Genomic DNA, 13,768 nt, shown 5'->3' with positions numbered 1-13,768 from the left:
CAGGTGATATGTGCTCAATTGCTCTGCTCACAGTGGAGCTCCACAGCTGCTACCACCAAAAACCCCCAGATGACTTAGTGGAAACATGAGCTTTTTACCTCACTTACAATAAAGAGAAGGAGCATGAAACCTACATAATGTTATACACAAAGGTGTATAATCTTAATAATCTCTGGTTCTCTACATTTTCTCTCCCTCTGGCTCCTCAAACAATGAACACAATTGAGCTTTTGGTACTAAAACACCTGTTTCTTTAAAATCACATTGTAGTTGTTAATTGCAATTAAAGAGGGTGAGCCTTATCACTATCAGCTGTTATCTAATGAGCTGTAACTTTTTTTCTTATGGGCTAAGTAGAATGCTGTTCTTAAATTTACAGCCAGGAATCAGAGCTAACCCAAACAGAAAGCAAATGTAGAATTAAAACTGAAAAAGAAGTAAGAAACTTTCTGAAAAAGTTATTTTCCTAACTACCCTGTCTTAGATGAAAAGTTCTGAACATAATTAAAATTGCACTCAGACTATACTCATGGGAACTACTGTGTTTAAAACCATTCTCTTGCAGCAGAAGTTGATAAGTCAATTCCCTTTATAAATTATAGTTATATCTTAAAAGAAATCATGTTTTGTGCTTGTATTCTGATTGCTGTATTGGTTAGAAACCTTGTCTTGATTTTCAGCATATGTCACTTCTACTCACTTCATATGCTGACAATGTCCTCCAAAGATAAACAGCTGTTTTCCCTCTGATTAAAGTTTACCTTACTGACATATTTACAGGAAGCAAACATATGCTCCCTCAATCTTTATTTTTACAGAATTAGCAAGTCAGCTTTTCCTGAATGACAGGTTCATGTTTCTGCATCTGTCATACTTTCAGGAACGTCCTTCTCAGAAGTTACCTTCTTGTAACACATTTCACTGCAGATTGTTACGTTTTGACCAGCAATGTCAAGTTATGCTTCCTTTTCCACTTATTAAACTCCTGCTACCCAGTAGGTTTTGCTCTGTTACCTTTATCATCCTCATTAAAACATGAGGCAGAGTTCTTACTTAATTTTGGGGCCATAAAAAATGTTTTAACTTCTACCCGATCCTTATTACTTGGTGTCAGTTTTTTGCTTTTTCTTAACAAGGCTGAAGAACATTTAGGTATTTACTACATACCTTGTACAGGATTTCTACCCATTCTGAATTTTAAAATGTATTCAAATACCATATACTTCAATGAAACTTTCAATTTTTCAATTGAAAATATCAATAAAACTTTTATAGCTTTCTCAGGACCCACCCTATAATCTACCTCCCTAAGATCTTTCTCACAATTAATTTCTCTACTTTACTCCATTATTTTCTATTAATTTTATTAAAATACATACTTTGAAATTGAGAGTCACAGATATAGAGTTAGTTCTGTTGATCATGAATGAACCTAGAATGAATCAATACCTGCCTCTCAGGCTAGGGTTCCTTTTTATGAGCAGTTCTTTCATTGATTCCTTATTATTTTTCAAAACAACATAGCATCAATGCCTTCCCATTTGGTGATAATGAAGTGAGCAATTACACTGAGCTCTAACTCACTCATACAATATTCTTAGTATTTGCTCTCAAATTTTCATCTGGGTAATTCTAACACAAAACACGACAAGATTTAAACTTCTTACAACGTTGCAGGGCAGTTTATAAGCACATTTCCAGCATTACCCAGAAAAAACACTCTTCTCTCCCAAGGTAATGTCCAGCTGCCTTCATGGTAGCAGCAAATCACAAAACACCTCCTCATTCTGCAATACTTTGTGTTTCTTTGCAGTTTACCATAACATCAATAAACAACACCACCTCAGAACAGCAGTGAAAGATACCTGTTCTTGCACCTTCCAGCATCAGCCATAGCCAGTTTTAACTTCTGTTTCTTGAATAACCTCTAACAAAACAGTTACCCACAGAAATGCTGATACTGTGAAGATATTTTTTGCACATGAGAGTGGATGAACACAGAGAACATCAGCTGCTTCTCCCTTCATCAGACACCTTGCTTTGCTAAGTTAAACTGCAAGAAACAGTTAATTCTGTCCTAACACACCTTTAGGGTCAGCCTCACTGCATTGCACTCCTGCAGAGGGTTCAGTTTCAGTGTTTCTCCCAAGTTACTGCAGCCTGATGTTTGATGCTGCATTTCACAGCAAACACAGACACCATCACTGTCGAATTTAATCTGTGGAGAAAAGAAAAGGTCAGAGAAAGCATAAATCAACAGAAACACACTTCCCAAAAATGGTATTTACAGTTACAGTAATGATTACTAAATGCAAAACGAAAATCTCTGTGCAGAACCCTTGGAGCAGAATGCTTTCCATTGGTTAATATAAGCTATAAAAACAGGTAAAATACAGAAAGAGAATTCAATATCAAAGAGTGTTACCTTTTACGCCTCTTTTTGAAAAAAATTTGCTTTCCCAGGGGGTAGGTGAAACCAGAGTAACTCAACTGAATAGGCATAAAATCATAGCAGATGTGGGAAAACAAAAAATAACAGAAAGAGGTCAGAAAATAAGTGAAGGAGTCATGATCACAAATCAGTCCTTTATTCCCCAAAGTAAAGATAGAAGCACAGTGGCTGGGTGATGAGATCTGAATCACCTTGTTACTCACTCTTTTACATTAAAAAAAACCCTGAAATTTCCAGACACAAATCCACAAAAAATTTCCTAATGCAAGTATGCATTTGCTATTTTCAATTCAAATTCTCCCTAGGATGTTGCCAATTTCCTGAACAAAAACAGGTACCAGCATTCCTTGTAGAATTATGTTGCACAGTCTTATACATAGAATCATTTCAACAGAGTATTTACTTACTGCTTAGACCTCAAAGAATGTTTAAATTGTTCATATAATCTTAAAAGTTATATATGTTTAAATATATGTATTTTTTAGTGCTACTCCTATCAGGCTTAGGTAGCACCCTCTCCTTACATGCTCGTGACCGGGACAGCAGATGGAAGAGCAAAAATAAGAGTCAATTAAAAGAACATAATAAACTTCTCCAGGTGAGGTACAGATGACTGAATGCTTGCTTACTGTGATGAAAGCATGCTCAGGGCAGGAGCTATCTCAGGGGACTTCAGCTCCTGAGACTCCAGATTGCCCTCTAGCCAGCACAATTTGTAAAAGGCTTTAGAAAAAATTGGGTATGTAAATTACACCATTTCCCATATTCCCAAAGGCAACACTGGAAATAATTGTCTGTGGCAACTCACAGAGACTGGTCATACCCTATGCCACAGACACTGCAAAGAAACAAAGAAAAAACAGTTTGATCACCTCTATGATAGTTGTGGGTTTTATATCTCATTAGCATACAATTTAACTCACAAAGCAGCCTGAACAATTTCAGATTGGCTCTTTTTCAATTCCTGTAATCTTTTAATACTCTCTTTTAAAAGGTAAAAGATCCGAGTAAAACCCAACTAAATGGTTTATGATCAGCTGACCTCAGCTTTTCAAGCCGATGTAAAATCAAAGCACTGGATGTCACTGGGGAAGTCTTGCTCCCAAAACTCTCTGGAAATGGTACAGCAAATGAGAAATGCTGCTGAGGAAGTTTGAAACTCACACTTTGGATTTAGAGCTCTGCTAAGGCTGGGAGCCGAAGGCTACACCAGGCAAATCAATATAGGCTGCAGCTGCTAAAAAGTTTTTGTAATGAGGAAAATGGACCTCAGACAAAGCTTTCTACTGCAAGATCATCTATTCTGATTCTTGCTGCCCCTGCTTAATAAAGGACAGGCACTGACTCAGGGTATGTATGTGACATTTCTAATATGAAATATAGATCCCAGGGCTGCTTCTATCACATGTAACGAACAGGTACCACAAAAGTAAGGCTGAAAAGGCTCAGTCAAGTTTCCCCATTTATGAGAGATTCTCAATCTTTCTGAAAGTTGTTCTATAACTCTGTACTGCCCAGGAGCTCTTCTTTTAATTTAATTCCTAAAATGAGTTAAAAGCTAATTGTTTACATGAAAGTTCTTGCAAAACACAGGGACACCTTAAGAATCACAGCATATTCAAAACCACCCAAGATTCACTACCAGATTGGAAGCATATTATTTTTGGAGAATTTTTATCAATTTGCTTTATTGCGCACCTTTTCCTTCCATGTTCAGGAAGCAACCTCTTTGTAAGTTGTGTTTCTGTAATGGGGAGCAGGACAAAAGGCTGAAGGTGTCACTGCATTTGTGCTCTCAACAATACAGCAGCTGAAAGCACTCCTGAGCCCCCTGCTCCAGAATGCCCTTCCCTGCCCTGCTGCTGTCTCACACTTGTGCAGACAGGATCAAGAGCTCATACAGCTATTCTGCAACCTAAACAGTGCCAAAATCAACTTTTTTTTTTCTTCTGGGAAGGAAGGAGAAGTGGTTTATTTTTAGCCCAGATCACACCTCAAATGCCATTCACAACGTGGCTTCATAAACAGAGACAGTAACACTGACAAATCTGCATTGGTTCAGGGAGGAGCTGGGATCACTCCTTCCAGCTGCTGGGCTGGTGTTTGCCAGCCTCAGAGAGAATTACATCAGCAGTGCCTCCAAAACTGTCTGTGTTTCAATCTCTTTTTGGCTAGCAGAGCTCAAGAAGAAAGCGTCATTCACTTCATCCCCTGCACATACCCCCACCATCCTGTACGTATTTGTGTTCCGCTTCGTGATTCTTACTCATACTAGTCCATACTCACAGCAGAGTTTGTGTACTTCCACACTGATGACAGTTGCACACCCTCATCCAAACCGTATTTAAGATTTCAAACTTCAGCCAGGGCTGCTTATATGCATAATTTGTCTTGTAAGTTCATTTTGCTGTCTCAAAAAGCAGTACTGTTACTTCAAAGTCACAACACACACTAAAACCTGACTTTTATGTAGCAGAGGATCAAGAAAGGAAAGGACCTTCCAGATTTATTACAAATGCATGCACACACACACTCACAGGCCTTATGTTACTTTTTTCATCTGTATCAATTAATCAAATTCTATCAATGCTGCTGAAAAGAAGCTTGTTTGCATGTTTGGCTGCTGAGTGCACATACATTCACCCCAAAAAGGGCAAATTAGGAATTTGTTAACACTGTTACTTTGCATTCTACCACCTCCTATTGCAAATGTAAGTCTTCTAGTAAAAGAAGTAATAGATTTTACTTCTTCTTCTATGTTAACCTTCAGGCTTTTTTACAGGGAACATAAAAAAGGCAAGAAAAAATTTAAAAATGAAGTATGAGAGTTCCAAAGCTGATAAGGCAGCGAAGTACAAGAAAGCCCCACTGGTGTGCTTATGGGAAGGAACTTCAGTCAATTCTAGTACCTTATGCAAAGGGAAAGATGGGAGGATCCAGTAAGGATAAAGTTGCATTGTAGGGAAATATCAAGATTAAAAACTGACAGATCAGTAAGAACAAAACAGAGTATATACTTTTCCTGAGATTTTAAAATTGCTTTTCAATATGCACAGACCAGAGTGTAGCTCCAGTGCAAAATGGAATACAAATAAACCTCAGTTCTGGATCTGGGCTCTGTTGTTCCAGCCAAAGACAACTGAGGGGAAAGAAGAGTCTTCCTTTACATGTTACTATAACCACTAGCCAATTTCAGCCGTACAACCAAAAAGAAAATTATAACTAATCTTTCAGTAGAGAGATTGACACTATCACTACTTTTCTGAATAATAATCACCTGTAAATTTGATTAGAACTACAGCATTTATTTTTAAATGAATAAATGACTTACAAGACAGGTAAACTCAATACAAACAAATATAGATTAAGAAATAAAACATATTCTGTCTTGCGCAGTAATAGAATATAAATTAAAATATCTTAATTGCTCTACCCATATATGTTAAACACAGTTTTTAGAGATCTGTTATTCGAAAAAGAAATTCCTAGATAGAAATGTTTCTCCTGTACATGTTAATGAACAGCTCAAGTGTGTAACTGCTCTGTACATGTCCTACTCTCACTGACTTAAAGCATTATCTTGAGGTTTTGGCTACAAGATCTGCAGCTAATCATGGAAAAAAAAAGTCCAATTAATTTTTCGTAACAAGGTGTTAAAGCTACTGCCCTTTCTTCCTCTTAGTGTTGTGTGTTGCTAAGCTGCAGGATAAAGAGCACAAATGCCAACTTCACAAATTACACATTCAAAATGCTAACATATGGCAAGCACATTTCTCATATTCACACAAAAATACATATTATGGAATCTACAATAAATCCCCAGTGTTTAAAGCAAAATAAGACTACTGTATCTCATTCTTTTTCTTCAAATAACCATTCTACATGTGAAACACTGCTGAATTTAAGCTCCATAATACAGCAGATACTATTATCACTTTTAAAGCCATGCACTCAGCATGAATGAGCTTGATAGAACTACCAGAACTAAAACAGAATTTATTTTGAATTTGACTTCTTTACTATACCATGCTTGGAAATTTACTGGCTCAGTTATATGGGATGTTAAAAACATTTCAAACCACATGTCTGCAAAGGCTGGATTTTGATTCCTAGAGCTGCATCCCCATAAAGTACATTTGAATCCTGGGAGGCAAGTAAAGGATTTAGATTTGATAATGCAGAACAGTCACATAATGCAGGATTGCACAGATCTGCAACACTAAAGAGACCCATCTAAGGAATTAAAATTAAATATACACTTGGAACAAGCTGTTAAGAAACTGATTTTTTCCTTTTTGAGTGAAAAATGGTAATAAAGTAATTAAATATGCTCAGCATAATACATCACCACCTTCTAAGTCAAATCCTGTGCTTAATCATAAAGCAGTGCTGTTCACTACAGTGCACCCCTCCCAGAGGGTGATCTATGAGAACAGAGCTCTAGAATTCCATATATACGATCACTGCAACATGGCAATGCAATATATTCACGTGCAAACCCCCAGCCTGACCGAAATGGGATTTTGAGCAAGGAAAACCTAAAAAGCAAGATCTGGGTAGAAGAAGCTGTTGCTTTTTTGTTTTGTTTTTTGTTTTTTTTGAAACAGTTACAATATGATAAACAGTCACAATGAAATTAAGTTGCCCTTACAGAATACAACACACTGTGGCAAAGCAACTTAGTATTTCATCATGCTCTGAAAATTGACACTACAGTTTGAACACTTGTTATTTCAAGTCAAATACTTCAGTCATGAGTTTACTTCTGTAGACATCTTTGCAAGCTGAAGTCAGAGAATATGCTAGAATTCAATGTGTATGTACTATTTCCCTGAGATAAAAACATAACGGCTTTAGGTAAACTGTACCTACTAATAATTTAGAGCATGCCACATTATGATAATTTATATTGTTCTGTATTTTATTTAACACAAGTAACATTCATTTACTTTGGAAATTAAAAAGAAAAACAACTCAGGTTGGCAAACAAAATCTTAGCATGCACATACCAAAACATTCCTATCTGTGAAATCCACTGCCTGTACAAGTATTGGACAGAATCCTGATCCCGCTGACATTAAGTGGTAACCACCACATTGCTCTGATATGGCCTGTACTCCACCTATTCTGCTGAAGCATCATTTTTACCATGACACTAAGAAGCAAGTCCTTATGATATTAAAAGTTACTTTTTGAGGTGGCAGAACACTAAATCGATTAACGCTTTCACTCAAACTTTTCCCAAAATGTTTTTTTCAGGTTGTAACAACTACAGATTGCTCTACTAAGTACACACTGTTTTGGAAATTAAAGGAATATGTGTGGAAAACCTTAACAAATGAAAAACAGAATCCTTGCCCTTTGTAAGAAACTTGTTTTCCATCACTCACCAACTGACATCCTTCCAGGGACTTCACCAGCTGAGCATTCTGACAGGACAGAATGGACCCGGCCAAGTTCAGCATCACACACACTGCAGAGAGCAGCATGAAAAAGGTTATCTGGAAAAAAACCAAGCACCCTATTATTACTCACTTCAAGAGGCAAACAAGGAAAAATATAATTTACATGTTCAAGAACTTCCAGCCTGTCACACAATTACATGGATGGCAACATTTTATATATTTTAAAGAGAATAGGGTACTTAATCTGACAGCATCCTTGGTCTTGCACAGTAAGAGAAAGCTAAATCAAAACTAGACATGACTATTATATGTTTTCCTCCAGCCATTTCAAAATAATCCATTTATCTCCCACTTTTATCACACACTCTGAAAATTTAATGGGTTTTATTACCAGGCATTACTAAAAAGTAAGATTTGAAAAATGTTTTATTATAAACAGATGTAGTCTTGAAGCAATTTAAATCCCTTTGACGGGGATATGGGTATCTTAAACAGGAAAAGTATTTGTGAATATCACGTATCATGAGTTCCTACAAGTTGGGAAAAAAGAGTGGCTTTTTAAACAACAATTACAATTTAAGCAGCATCCTCCTTATCAACTACTCCTTTTTTCTCATCGCAAAATGTGTCAAAACAATCATTAAGTTGATTCCATCAACTTAATTATCATTTTATTGCTTTAAATGTAAAAAAAACCTGGGCCAGTCAGGGCAGACAAATGTTAACATGCAGGGAATGGCACAACCAGTAAGAGGCCAAGAACAAATGCGTGCCTAATGTGTGGCCACCTTAAATATTCAGTGTTGACATTGCCATAACTCAACAGGAGTATGAGTGTATTATATGAAATTAGTAAGAAATTCTGTTGCATCTCTTTTCCATATGCATGCTCACAGTTTACAGCCCTTCACTGTTCTCACAAGATGTTATCTTTTGTCAGTGCATGTGCTATGAATATTTTTGACAATCTTAAGTCCAAAATGGCTGTAGATTTTTTTTCTAGTGCTTTTGGACAAAAAACCCCGTAATGTCCACAGTATTAGCCAAAGGACAGAAGCTGTGTTACAAATTTTAGTTGCTAGCTTCAGATTCTTCCAAGCATCACAACAAGGGTTGTAAGCTACATCAGGTTTATCTATCTTTGCAGTACTTTCTTCGTATCAGCATTCATTAATGAAGAAATCTCTATTGGTGTTTCCAAGGTAACCTCTTCCTCTTGTCACTGGCAAAGACACGAGCGAAGGACCCAGCACTGTCAAAATCATGAAACAGGCTCTCAGAATTCCTGTTCACCTCAGTGAGTCTAAGTCTCACACTCTGTTTAGGAGTTGCATTTCAAAGTGGCAGCCACCACATGATACCAAACACTGAAGTTCTCTGTCACACCTGTCTTCCCAATTTTGCTATTTTTATGCCTCACTTCTTACTGTCCCAGGCAAGGAACTACCTAATCTGGACATGGAGCTAAAGGGGAAAATTCATGTCCTTTGCAAGTCATTTGAAACTACCTTGCCTCTTGCAGAGCACAAAGATCCCAATAAAAGGAATTGAAATATTTCCAATTCCCTTCATCAATGCTTCTCAGCTAAGTACCAAAAAAGGCCTTCTACTGATGTAGTAGGACACACCTGGTACTCTGTTGTCACAACTTCAGAGGTGAAGTGTACCACCATGCTGGAAGCCACAACGGAGAAAAGGAGGCATAAAAGTATCAATTACCACATTTACAGACATTAAAAAGTATGTTCAGTCTGCTTAATTTTTTTATCACTGCTCACTCTTTTCTAACACTGGCACAGCTACAGCAGTAAAAATAAACACACCTGCAGCCCTTTGAAAGGGTGGCCATTGTGGATCATGATGGAGATCCAACACTACGCTATGAAACACTGTAAATGAAGTGTTACACCTAAGTGTTATACATAGTTCATACATTATTTATGAAGTCAAGTCTGCCTAATTTCCACATTAAAATTTTCCTCAGAAAGAGAGCTACCAAATACTTGCTCTGAGAGCTCAGTGTGACATACTTGCAGGAGCAGTATGAAACTGTAAGGAAAGAGTATAAGATGCAGTTAACACAATGATCAAGGGCAAGGACTTACACTGAAGTAAACACAGAACTGTCAAATATCGAAGGGCTATGACATCTTAATGCTGATTTAAAACTATAATATTGTGTTCTTCACTCTTCTAGTTACAACATATAAACAAGATAAAATATTCCTAGAAATCAGGAAGAAGTATTAATACCACTAAGCTCCAAAAGTCACCAAGAACTAATACACAAACAGAAAGCAAAGCTAATGGATTTATTATGACATGGTGGTAACAGAACTAATTGGAGAAACCAAAACTTACAGTGTATACAAAGATCTCTATGGAAGAAATGTTAATAGGACTTCCTACTTAAATTTTACCATGGTCTTAAAACTAATTCTACAAAACTAAACAGTTCAGATGCAATGATTTAAAATGATATAACAATTCACTATTTGAGATGTCCTGTTGCACCTGTAATTATAAACTAGTTGAATTCTCTAGTGGGACTAGGCTGTACTGAAGCTAGGGCAGAAGACCTGAAGAGGAATTCCAGGAAATAAGAAACGGCAGATCCACATGAGGCTCCTCTTTTTACTCCATTTCTGGAAAATATTTTAGGGATAAATATGCAAAGTATATGAAGAGTGAGTTTGCATCTTTGAAGTCCCAACAGACCACACCATACACACCCACACAGAATTGAAAAAAACCAGTAACCTCCCTGCCTTGCAAGTGAGAGCCCAGAATAAGTGACCTTCCATACTGAAAGAAAAAAAAAAATATTTCTCTTTTCTTCACAACCGGCCTCAAGTAATTTATTCCGGTTTGTTTTTACCATAAGCTTTAGACTTCCTTTCATGTTATTTCCCAAAGGCACTGTTAAAACTGTATTACCTGAAAAACTGAAATCTTTAATCCTTGAGACAGCTGGCTCAAAGCGCCTTCTTGCCCTTGCTTTTACTGTCTTTCACAATTTGTTCTTGAATTGATATGAAGTAAAATGGGGAAAAACGAACCAACTTTAGCGCGCACTGCAGTTTGTGACTTGCCAAGGAAGACACTAACCATTTAGATTTTCTGTCAATATACAGCTTTCTACCAAAAAATACAGTGAGAGCAGCTCTGAGGAAGAGGACTTGGGGGGGTGTTTGTGGATGAGAAGCACAACATGACCTGACAAGGTGTGTCTGCAGCCCAGAAATCCAACTGCATCCTGTGGGCTGCATCACAAGCAGCGTGGCCGGGAGGTCAAGGGAGGGGATTCTCCCCCTCTACTCCACTCTCATGAGAGACCTGGAGTGCTGTGTCCAGCTCTGGGGCTTTCTCAGCACAGGAAGGATGAGAACCTGTTGGAGCAAGTCCAGAGGAGGCCACAAAGATGCCCAGAGGGCGGGAGCACCTCTGCTATGGAGACAGGGTGGGAGAGCTGGGCTGTTCAGCCTGGAGAAAAGGCTTCTGGGAGAACTCAGAGCACCTTCCAGTGCCTAAAGGGGCTACAGGAGAGCTAGAGAGGGACTTTGGACAAGGGCCTGGAGTGTGAGGATGGTGAGGCCTTGGAACAGGTTGCCCAGAGAAGGTGCGGATGCCCCGTCCCTGGAAGTTTGCAAGGCCAGGTTGGATGGGGCTGTGAGCAATCTGGTCTAATGGAAGGTGTTCCTGCCCATGGCAGGGGGTGAAACAAGATGACCTCTCTCCCAACCCAACCCATTCTGTGACTTCACTTTCCCAAATTTATATTAAACCCTGCATTTTGCTAATACTTTTGATGGTGATGCTTTAAGTGACCCAAAACCACCCACTCACTACTGCATATATACACATCAAGAGCACAGTAAAAAGGAACAGCACATATTATAGTTAGAAGTACTACTTACAAGTAGGAAGGAATTTCTACATGCAAAATAATTAAAGCCCTGCAAAAATGATGTAAATATTGTATCACATGAAACTGTATTTCTAAAAGCAACCTTTTACTTCATTCCTCACACTTCCATTTTGGAGACATATATGAAACAGGATTGCTTTTTCATTGCTGGCATTTCAACCACTACTTCCCCTGGTGGTTTTCAGTGGTTTGATAGTCAAGACATGAACACTTAAGACAAAACGCTACCCTCTGTGCTGATGAAACATATTACTCAACTCTCCTGTGCAGGGTACTTGGAATAAAACCAGGCATTGCCATGGGAAACTGGCTTCTTTAAATCTGCCAGTCCTCCATACCTGAAATACTGTGTCTACGTGTTTTTTCTTGTTAATTCCTGTTCTGCAGTTCCTGAAAGGTCAGAAAATCATCCTTGGATGAACTTTGACACTGAAATCATTTGTAGAAAGCAATTTTTTTGAGACATTGTAGTTTGACACAAGGTACTACAGGCCTCTTTCCAATCACATTAAATATGTGTGCATAGATTCAATGAGATTTAAAATACATACCTTTTAACACACACATGTATCATTTGTGAAGCAGCTAGAATAGCCAGAGCTAAATGTGCTTGTCTCTGTAAACCACTGTATAAGAAGATTAAGAACTTGGCCCAAGGTGTTTTGCTCACAGAACTTTGTCTTACATGGACTGCAGACAGTAACATTTGTCATTTGTGCTACAGAATTTTTAGTTTCCCTGATAGAGGTGCAGACGGATAACACCAGAAGCAAATCTGAAAATTTATGACCACCAAGAGCTACAAAGAAGTGAGATCAGTAAGTGTGCCAGGACTAAGTTAATCAAGATTATCTGGGGTACAGACAGAAACTACTTGTTGGAACAGCCAGATGCTGAATGCTCATTACATATTATAGGTTTAAACAGATAAAGCATACAATTTTTAAGTTAGCCCATTTTAAAAACTTACTACACAGAAATGGTACTCAACCCCACACTCCTGACTCATGGTTTTCAAGTGTACAAGAAACAAAATGTATCTTCCCATTATTTGCCTCATAATAGATTTCCTTTTCGTGACTGAATTACATCTCTTTTAACATTAGTTCTCAATGTTTGCTAGAAGAGACAGGATGAAAAGTGATGGCATTTCAGATCTGTTTAATTCAGCATTCCATGTCATTTGCCTAAATTAAAATAAAGATTTGAACAAAAATATTTTCTCTAGGTCTAAAGCAATGTTCTGTATCAAATAGGCAGAAACACTCCCTGCAGTGTGGCACAGCATTAGGCTAAAATTTTTAATGTTTTTATGTTAGGAACTATAAATTATGTTCTGCTTTATCCTAAATTATATAAGTCTGTTCAATTCCAGTCATTATTAAATTAAATTACATTTTCTCCAGATTAAATTCCTTTTGACTAGGTCTAATGAGGCTATTTAACTTCTTAAAGGAAAGCTGAAACCTCAGTATAAATACTAAAATCCATTTACTATTCTAATTTCAAATTTGACTATTTCTAATTTCAAAGCCAAATAGTTCAGATGAAAACTTTAGAACTTGAACTTGGTGTATGTGATTTTACTGACCATCTTATGGTCCTATTAACTTGTTTTCATTCAGATAGATCTAGGAATTTAACTATTTATTATTAGTTGCTTGGTTGTATCTTAATTTCTATATTTTTATTAAAATATTCTAAGAAAATTTAAACTCCAAATCTACGATCTTCAAATATGATTTTATTTAAGATTATAAACGATGCTACTGGTTTTGATTTACAAGAAAAAATGATGCCTCCCTCTGTCTAGATTTTATTTATAGCCAGAGCAATAATCAGCTTTCACCAAGAGTCAGCAAGCCATTCCTCTGAAGCAATGATGTGAATGTTGGTAACAGCCCAGTGTACAGCAGAGAGGGGCACTGGGTGTTTTCAGGAGAATTTGCATCACACAAAATAACACCTATTTAAAGACCAGAA

General features: G+C 37.4%; 1 protein-coding gene across 9 annotated transcripts in view; it reads right to left on the bottom strand.

The window, feature by feature from the left end:
• Positions 1–13,768, bottom strand: part of FAM189A1 (family with sequence similarity 189 member A1) — a 109,955-nt gene that overhangs the window by 51,818 nt on the left and 44,369 nt on the right. For all 9 annotated transcript variants that reach the window (XR_005602737.1, XM_039557451.1, XM_039557445.1 and 6 more), the window contains exons 3-4: positions 7,843–7,953; positions 2,087–2,218 (exon numbers count right to left, since the gene is read on the bottom strand). Coding sequence is in view for 8 of the 9 variants with exons in the window: in XM_039557451.1 (XP_039413385.1) it covers positions 2,087–2,218; positions 7,843–7,953 (243 nt within the window). In the remaining variant the exon portion in view is untranslated. The remainder of the gene's footprint in view (positions 1–2,086; positions 2,219–7,842; positions 7,954–13,768) is intronic.

This window comes from Corvus cornix, chromosome 10 (genome assembly GCF_000738735.6).
Source record: "Corvus cornix cornix isolate S_Up_H32 chromosome 10, ASM73873v5, whole genome shotgun sequence".
NCBI classification, from domain to species: domain Eukaryota; kingdom Metazoa; phylum Chordata; class Aves; order Passeriformes; family Corvidae; genus Corvus; species Corvus cornix.
The sequence above is the reverse complement of the archived record's forward strand: the minus strand, read 5'-3'. Positions and strand labels throughout refer to the sequence as shown.